This window comes from Dipteris shenzhenensis, chromosome 31, assembly GCF_047967505.1.
Source record: "Dipteris shenzhenensis isolate YYH24624 ecotype China chromosome 31, Dip_SZ_1.0, whole genome shotgun sequence".
NCBI lineage: Eukaryota > Viridiplantae > Streptophyta > Polypodiopsida > Gleicheniales > Dipteridaceae > Dipteris > Dipteris shenzhenensis.
In genome coordinates, this window is record NC_141626.1 from 26,765,457 (window position 1) to 26,775,195 (window position 9,739).

Sequence of the window (9,739 nt, forward strand, 5' to 3'; positions counted from 1 at the left end):
TACCAAATAAAAATTGACAGTTGTTGCAAGTTTAATTTTGTTTTTGAAGACCACATTTATATGATGGATGTCAAAGATCTATAACAACCCTATTGCATATATCAATACTCTCATTTAATTTACTCCAATGAATCTTCCTAACGCAACATCTATAAATTGGTTTTTCTTTGTGGTTTCGATGCATACAAAACAACAAACATCTTTCTTTCACTAGTAAATCAACAAGTGTTTTGGCCATGGAGCCATGTTCACATCTATTAAGGCCTTTTGCCATAGCAACATACAGAAGATTTTTGCTTGGGTTTCTAGGAATTGGGAAAGTATTGTGCATGGTCTAGTCTCCCCCAACATAATTGAAACTTGGGTCCTCAATGGAGCTAATGTTTCAATAAAAAACATCAAATTTTACTTTTGAAGTGACTATATTTTATTTCGTGGGAATTGGGATTTTCCCAAATTCTCTAATATAGTGTTCATAGCAAAATGGACTTGCAGAAAGGAAAAACAAGCATATTGGAGAGGTATCTCATGCCATGCTCAACGAAAAAGACCTACCAGATTATTATTGGGCTGAAGCAGGCAGATACAAGGCAAGATTAATTAGTTGTCAAGGGGTATGCACAGACATATGGCATTGATTATGAAGAAACATTCAATCCGGTTGCAAGGATGGCAATCGTAAGAGCAGGCATTGCTATGGCTCCATCAAAGGGATGGTCTTTACGTCAGATGGATGTAAAGAATGCTTTCTTGCATGGTGATTTGCAAGAAGAGGTTTATATGAAAGAGCCACCAAGTTATATTCATGCTGTTCATCCTGAGTTTGTTTGAAGGTTGAAGAAAGCCTTGTATGGCTTGAAGCAAGCACCCAGAGCATGGTCTGATAAGATAGGATAGTAGCTTGTCACTATTGGCTTTTAGATTTCCAAGGCAGATTTCTCACTTTATGTGAGAAAAACAGAGAAAGGTATTATGCTGTTTGTCATTTATGTTGATGATTTGATCATCACAGGTGATAGTGATGAAGATACCCTTCATGTGAAAATGCTATTGAAGCAAAAGTTTGAGATGAAGGATTTGGGAGAGCTGCGTTACTTCTTGGGCATTGAGGTGATTAGATCCACAAGTGGGATATGGCTCTTGCAGACAGTATGGATTGGACATGATGTCCAAATATGGGATGACAGACTGTAAGCCTATTTCAGTTCCTTTGGAGCAGAATATGAAGTTGAGTGCAGATGCAGGTGAGCTTCTGGAAGACCCTACTATGTACAGACGCATAGTAGGAAGTTTGATTTATATAACTATTACCAGGCTAGATTTGAGCTATGCTATTGGGTTGGTAAGTTAGTTTATGCAGGCTCTAAGGAAATCGCATTTGGATGTGGCTAGATGCATACTGAGGTATGTGAAGTCCACATTGCAGTATGGACTATTTTATGAGACTAGGGTTCAGATACAGCTGCATGGATACACTGATGCTGATTGGACTGGTAGTATTTCTGGTAGACGATCTACCAGTGGATATGTGTTCTTTTTTGGGAGTGCTGCAGTCACTTGGAGCAGCAAGAAACAGCCTACAGTTGCCTTGTCGAGCACAGAGGCTAAGTATAGGGGTGCAGCAATGGCTGCGTGTGGGGCAGCTTGGTTGCATAAGCTACTTTATGATATGCATCAGTCTACAGATGGGCCATTGGCATTTATTGTGACAACATGAGTAGTATACACTTGGTAAATAACCCAGTCTAGATCATGCTAGAACAAAGCACATTGAGGTGCATTATCACTGTGTAGGAGAAGGTTCTAGTAGGTTTTATTGATCTAGTTTATGTCAAGACAGAGGATCAGGTAGCTGACATATTCACGAAGGCATTGGGTGCAGAGAAGCTGTGCAAGTTCATAGACCTGCTTGGTGTGCAGGAATTGGGATTGAGCTTGAGGGGGAGTATTGAGATATCGAGCTCCACTCGTGATATGCCAGGGTGATCGTTGTGCATTTATGTCACCGACTTGTTAGCTACAGATGCGGTTGGTACACCGCCCATGAATAATAGCTTGATGACAGCTATCTTTATGTACTCTAGTTAATGGCTCAGTTAGTATGCCACCTAGGTTAGCTAAGTTTGGTTGGAGACCCACATATAGGGTTCACCTATTCCTTTTTTACTTAGAGAGTTCTTTTGGCTTTCAAAACTAAGAAGAGAAAAACTGTTTTTAGCCTCCACCTTTGTGTGTATTCCTCCATTGTATATGTGAGAAAGCTGCAAGTGAGACTCCTTACCTCTCTCCCACTCTCTTTACACAAAGATGTTTTTCTGTGCAGAATTTGATGATTTTGACATCATCGATGCAGGCCAAAATCTCCAAATTGACCCCGAAGACTCCGTAAACCGACACCTGGAGGCTCGAAAAAGGATCAAAATGTCAAAAACAGATGATTTGTAGTGAAATGTGATTTGGCCAGTTTTGGCCTTTTACTGCAAATCTTCCATTTTGGGTGTTTTTGCCCTTTTTTGGGCCACGAAGCATTGGTTTACAGAGTCAGCTTCGGGGTCAATTCGGGTGTTTTGGCTCGCTCTAAATGCGTCGACGATATCAGAATCATCAAATTCTGCACAGAAAGTAGAGGATCTTATATTCGCATTCAATGTGAAGCCTGGGTACTAGACTAGCTTTTTCGAAGTAAGTATCCGTATCTTAAGACATTTTCCATATTTTGGGTGTAACAAAAATAGGTAAATAGTGAGTTTCTTAGAGGGCCCCAAAATGAGTTCCTTTCTTTCCTAATGTGGACCATGCATTAGGCTTGATGAATACATAGGAGTAGATCGGGAGATTTTTTGTTGGTTTACTATAGTGGAGGGGCTTTGTGGCTTTGTGAAGGTGAGATTTGGTGATGTTGAATATTATAGATGTGTGTGTGTGTGTGTGTGTGTGTGTGTGCGTGTGTGTGTTCATGTATGTGTGTGTGTGTGTGTGTGTATGTGTGAGAGAGAGAGAGAGAGAGAAAGAGGGAGGGAGGGGGAGCTGGGGAGGGAGGGAGGGAGGTGGTGGTGGTGTGATAAGTAAGATTTCAAAATTGTGGGTAGAAGGTTGAATATTTCATAGTGGACCATGCATTAGCCTCAAAGAATACATAGGATCAGTAGTTAGGCATTTGGTTGGTGAGAGACTTGGTGGCATTGTGAAGATGAGATTTGGGGATGTTGAAGTTTATCAAGGACATTATTTTGTATCTTGAAAGAGCAAACTTACATGTATCCTAGTGGTATAATTTCTTAGGTAAATCTCTGGCCATGAGCACTTGCATAGACAATGCCAAGCTCTTAGTCAAGATCAAGCTCCTTATTAATCATGATGAAAACATGCCAACATCAACACTAAGTTCAGTTCAAAATGTGTGTTGCTCATCCGATGGCTTTTTTATGCGAGCTCATAGAAGGGGTACACAACTAAGGGTGCAAAATTTAAAGCCACAAACACTATTCTAACCATAATCATTTCATGGTAGTGGACATGACCATGTGAAAATATGAGAGAATACTTTCCTTTTTTTATGGAGCAAGAATGCGCTAGCAATTGAAGGAAACCTCATCAAGTGATAGCAATTTTTAAGTTTAACAAGAGGTTCTAGTGATCATGAGTTATGTGTCTAAGAGAAGTTAAGATCATGGAGGATAAGCACATTCCCAAGCACCTCGGTCCTCAATGGATGGTCCCTATTTATACATTCAACCTTATTTGGCTATCTCTATAGTTTTAGACTTGAAGATAGGAGGTTGAGTTGATATCAGGAAAATGAAGAAAATAAGCATGAGCATAGGGGCTCCACTTTTGTAGCTTCGTCTCAATGAATGGGAGGGAGAGGCTTCTCTTGTTTTCTTGCAAAAATAGTACTTTGCCTACAACAGATTTTGTAGACTTTGTGTTCCATATTTTGCACCCTGAATCATTCGAGCTTGCCAAAAGGCAACCTGAGAATGTGCTCTAATGTGGCCTCGTGGATTATGGGATGGTGCCCCCATGATGCTTTAGATGCATCCATTAGGGTAAATGAGCTAGTAAAGAGGTAAGTGACTTGAAAATGCCCCCGCCCTCCCCCCCCCTCTCCCCTTCCCTTCTTGTTTTTTCTCCATGGAAAGACCCAATAAAGAGGCATGAAAAGGGAAAACATGCTTAGGTGTTAAGCTCTTATGATTGGGCATTTAGGTTTTCCACCAAGTTAAATTTCCTCCCTCTTTTCTGTATCCTCTCTCTATTGCCATTCATGAGATGCCCTTACTTTTGTAAAATATTAAAGAATCCATAGGTGCAACCCCTTACACTATGAAAAAGATTAAAGAATCCATAGCCTTACACCATGAAAAAGATAAGCGTACACAAGACTGGCCCCTCGGTCAAAACAAGGAACAAGGTAAGCATATACCTACCCCATCTCAAGTGAACGTGGGATCTAAGAGTGTAATGGACTTAACCACGGTAAGGTTAAGTGGGTTAAGCTAGGTCTAATTGAGCAATTAGCCTAAACTTCTTATTGACCTGTTCCGTTCTTCTTGTTAGTCCCGAAAGAGCTTGTCACGTCAACATTTGAAGCGCCCGCAAAGATCGAGATGATGCAGCAACGTAATCCAAATTTGGTTGGGACGGAGCGCAACAGCGTGCGCATGCAAAGCCAAATTCTCTGCGCGACGATCCGACTGCGATCTTCGCCTCGCGTACAACGAGGAGAGATGCGAAATGGAAAAACGAAGGGATGCGATAAAATATCGTGGAAGCGAGTACTGATGCAATGGCAACTACGTGCGCAGGTTCACACCCCGATTTAACATTGGGGCAACGCAGAGCACACAGATACACGCACACAAACGCACGCACACACACACACATATATATATACACACACACTACAAGTGAATTGTGGAGTTCGGAATCCGCACGAGGTGCGCTGCATCGACTGAATTTCCTTCTCGAGAAGGCTAAAATAATGCTTTGGGAAGAAAGGTGCTTGCAGGCTACGTGGGGAAAACCACAATTTGAAGGAGCGAAAACAGAGAGAGTATTATTACATTGGAATGGATGAGGGGAAGGAGGGATAGAAATGCGAAGAAGTGCCAAAGTAGGAAGTATGTTTTTTTTAACCCTCAGGTAAACCCACGACCACCTGGCGCACTTCACACTTAGCCCTCCAACACACTTTTTTTCCCGGTTGAATTGATTAATTCAAGTTACACTCATAGCACCAAGTGCGGCACCTAAAAAGAGTGAGAAAACACTCACGATGCATTGAAATGTCACCTATACTATAAGCGTCATATAGGGATGTAAGCAAATAATGCCTTCAAATGCATAATTATCTATGGGGACGTGAGAGGACATATCATGCCAAATGCATAATTATCTATGGGGACTTGAGAGGAGGATGATCCACTATGGAGTAAATCTAATGCATAAAAATAAAGGGTTATAATCACTAAGAGAGAAACTTGCCAAATACCTAGAAGTGCTTGGAAAAATTATGCAAGGGAATCTAACACACACACACACACACAATACACACACACACACACACATGTTCAACCACCAAGCAAGTCCTCTGGTTGTTGGCAACACTGGAGGTTGAAATATATGCCAAAGGAAAGAATTACTCCCCTTTAAAAAAAGGGATGTGTGGCATCTTTAAGCCTTTTATATATATATATATATATCACATGTGACCCTTTTATGAGTGTCGCGAGATCTTTCAAGGAGGTGTCAGAAGGGTTGCTTTTGACTTGTTAGATTATGACATACATGTCAACTTTCTTCCTACAAAGATATTTTGACATGGCATCGATGGCATCGTCTTGCAGGCTGATAGTGGCATGCAGCCCTACGGATGTGATCTTTTGCAAAATAAATGTAGAAATGTGATGGTGGAGATTTCCTTCTAGCTGACCGCAAACATTGTGATGAGACTGAGAAGCAATGGCTGGTGCCAAGAAGGAGAAGCAAGGCCAGTGTCTACTAAAGTACTAAGATGGTATGTTAGATGTATGAATGTGAACAATGATGATACACCCCCATAGAGCATATTCCCATGTGTTGGGTAAATATCATCTAGCAACGTCATTCAATGTGATGATTAGTAGGTCTGCACCGTGTCTTCAATGGCCTACAAAGAGCATTGTTTCACCTTGCAATAAGAGTTTATGCAATGGCAAGGGTGTCAATGGCCAGAGGTGTTTGGAGTGGCTATTTATCAACTTAACATGATCATTTTCTAGCTTTTGCAACGAAAGTGAGCACGGAGAACTTGCTAGGAGTAGCCTATTTTTTCGCATTCTGCAAATTTCGATTGTACAAATTGTATTTGCGGGAATGTGTTATAAGCAAAAGTGCCTTTACAAAAGTCCCTCGACTCTTATTCCCTAAGGAGTCACCCATAGTTCCTCCTCTTGGTCCGAGTCCGAGTCCACCTCCCCCTCCCCCTCCCCCTCCTCTTCCCCCTCCCCACCTCCCCCTCGACCTCCTCTTCCACTTGCCCATGAGTCCATTGCTAGTCCATTGCTCTTCATCCTACCTTTAGGTCTCCTCATCATATATGTGCATGACTTTTTAACTCGATTTATTAGTGCCCTTTCCACCTCAATCCCTTACCTTTCCTTGCTTTTAATTAGATCCATTACCCCGATAACCCATCTCATCTCATTGGAAACTCAAGATTCGCATTTATACAACTCTCCCGCATTCACATTTCCTACACACGAGGGTGGGATGTTGCATAAGAATACATTTTCATGGACGTGTTTCGAATTATTTTCCAAGTTCTAAGTTCGAACGCCCTACATCTACGCCAAGTATATGGACTTTATATGGATTAACCGGTTCCTTGAGCATAGCAAAAGTATATATTTTCTTGCAATTCCACAATTCTCACAGAACGACTTTCCACAATTCTCACAGAAGTTGAGCCAACTTATTATGACATCAAATCATTTTCAAGAACAACGCATCATTTTGTTTATCAACTCTCACCAAACATACATTGTGGACTGAAGATTAACTCAAACTCGTGTGTGTGATCTGGATACAATTCCAGTAGTACACATCTCTCATCTTCTAGAGTAGCTTTCTGAGCATTACATTCTTCTGTACAGAATCTCAGGGGCACTTTCGATAGTCCTCAAAACACTGCAGACCACAAGGATACCTTGCTGTATAGGCTTGATTTTCGACTAGCCAAACGATGCTTTACTAGCCGTCGACTTCCAGGCATTAAGCCGGAGAAGAAAATGGACGTCTCAGATTATCAGCCGGGACGTACAGCTACCCATTAATTCATCTTCATCTTGTCCCACTGTGCAAAAATCGTCCTGGCACGCTAGTTGTTCCCTAAGCTTTTTCCAATGAGTGCCTGATATATATTATCGTCATGAGACGTTGGTTGGTGCGACTTTGATGGAAATTAGAGCTTCTGATTCTTCCGTCTCAACTCTGTAGTCAGTTTGAAAACCAGACTGGCTGCTCATCTCCGCTTGCAAGGAATTTGTGAGTTGCTTGGCGCGTGTAGCCTGAAGATTCCAATCTGTCTTGCGCAAGACGAAGAACATTAGTGTTGCACACGTTGCTTGGGCTGCCAAGAGACCACACCAGAGACCCACGAATCCGACTCTAAGCCCAAGCACTAATGCAACCGGCAATCCCACGATATAAAACGAGCCCAGATTTATATTGGCACCGGTCGTAGGCCTCGCACTTCCTCTGAGAACACCGCATCCAGCTGTCTGCGGACAATTGCCAAGCTCGCACAAACCAACAATGGGCATAGCAACTGCGACGAGAGAAAGGATGTGTTCGTCACTTGTAAAAATGGAACCCCAAACATGCCGCATAGTAGTGGTAAATGCCATGGCTAGAACAGCCAAAATTGAGGAGCAAAGAAGAGCAACTTGCATGGCGAAACGGGCCTTCACAGGTCGATTCGCTCCCAGCTCGTTTCCGACTCTAGTTGATACTGCTAGGCTTAGAGCCGAGGGGAAGATGTAGACAAGGGAGGTCGTCTGAATGAGAATTCCCATAGCCGCAACGGTGGCCTTCGCATCGAGGAGGAAACTAGAGAAGACTATCATTAGCTCGTACCACCACCACTCCAGGCAAACGGACAGACAGCTCGGCACAGCAAGGTACAGCAAAGGCTTCCAATCTCTCAAACACTCGGCTGACCACCCTTCCCACGTTTTTTTGTGCATTCCCGAAAACCCAAGGTATGCCAAGAGAAACAAGACGAGGTTGAAGTCTGTCCAGGAAGCCGCGAGGGCGACTCCTCGGATGCCCATATTCAACCAGCTAACCAGGACGTAATTGATGCACAAATGCAGAATCAGTGCAAGAAATGTACACACGGTGAGCGGCGCTGTGATCGTTTGGGTGCGCAGATATATTCTCAGGGGGTTCAGAATTGCCTGCGCTACCAAGTCAGGCAAAGAGTAGAGAAGATATGTGCTAGCCATGGCACTCAGATCCTGATCTTGACCACACCAGAGGAGTATCCGGTGCATGTTCAGCCACAGAAATGCAATCGGAAGACAAAAACACAGTAGAACCAGTATGGTTCTTTGCAGTGTCAGTCCCATAAGATTCCATTTCTTGGCTCCAAATGCTTGCCCACAGATGGGTTCCATTCCAAGAGCCAATCCGGAAAGCACGGAATAGCAGGTGATATTGGCTAATCCGATGGCGAGAGAGCCACCGGCAAGCTCTAGTTCGCCTAATCGGCCCAGGAAATACATGGAGGTCACCATTCTACCGTATAGCAGCAGACCGAGGCAAACCATAGGACCTGCTATACCGCCAATTTGCTTTAGCTCCTCGACAATCTGTTCAAACGAAAAGGCCAATTCTCTATTAGTTTTCTGCTTAACTATACTCCTTCAACGGCATTCGATAGCACTAAGTCACAGAATTAATGACAATTTGTAAGCGTGCTTCCTGGCCATAGACGAAGTACTCAAACAATAGCTCATCTGCAGATCGAAAAACCACCCGACAATCAGACGAATCGATACATGGTAGCGAGGCATTACTCACCTCTGAACCAGTTGGAAATCGCTTGAGATCGCCTGCATCGTACGTGGCTTGAGCCTCAATACTGCTGTTATTTATGCTAGGAAGGATTGCCAGAATCACAGGGCCGTGAGCAGCTTGCTTGCACGAATGCGCCTGCTCCTGCAACGATTTACCGCAGGCACAGTCGGTTTGCCGGCACATGGTTTGAGCCACAGAGGGTGGTCACAATATGCAATCGACCAGCTCGCAGCTATCCTAACAACGTCGATTGTAGGGGCTTCAAGGCTTTCGGAGTAAAGAGGAGAGCCAACAAAAGAATCAAGGATGACCGTCCTCTACAACGGAAGCGGAGTTCTCAAGGTGCCAAGAGTGCAAGATGCATTCTTACCCGCCCTTCAGCTGATCCAATCTAGAGGACAGTGAAAAGGGATCGGGGGAAAGCCGTAATTCAGGAAGAGAATGAGGGAGAGCGTGCTACCACCTAGGTAAGAGACAACGCTATAATGGAGGGATATATATAGAGGGGGCGATACAGTTGAAGAGAGAATTAGAACTAAAAGGCAACTGCCCTCACGTGGTTTGTGTGCCTAAATCCGGGGAGAGGAGCCTGCAATGCCCTGCATTAGGTGTAGATTAGAGCGCGTCGGTCCCAAGAGGAGCTAGCCTACCGTCCAAAACACTCTGCTAGAGTTAT

The 9,739-nt window shown here is 43.4% G+C and overlaps 1 protein-coding gene across 1 annotated transcript; it reads right to left on the minus strand.

Annotated features, from left to right (window-relative positions):
* Nucleotides 1-7,149: 7,149 nt before the first annotated feature.
* On the minus strand, nucleotides 7,150-9,246 carry LOC147881271 (protein DETOXIFICATION 48-like). Its single transcript, XM_087369730.1, has 2 exons — nucleotides 9,067-9,246; nucleotides 7,150-8,855 (listed from the first exon to the last, which is right to left on the minus strand). Exons 1-2 carry the CDS (start codon nucleotides 9,244-9,246, stop codon nucleotides 7,410-7,412), a joined length of 1,626 nt encoding a protein of 541 aa, XP_087225856.1. The 3' UTR covers nucleotides 7,150-7,409.
* Between the last annotated feature and the right edge of the window lie 493 nt (nucleotides 9,247-9,739).

What these genes read in the sequence shown, in the direction of transcription:
- LOC147881271 (XM_087369730.1), bottom strand. Translation starts at nt 9,246, where the DNA reads ATGTGCCGGCAAACCGACTGTGCCTGCGGTAAATCGTTGCAGGAGCAG. An exon ending in GATTTCCAACTGGTTCAGAG is followed by an intron (nt 8,856 to 9,066) that starts GTGAGTAATGCC and finishes TCGTTTGAACAG; the next exon opens with ATTGTCGAGGAGCTAAAGCA.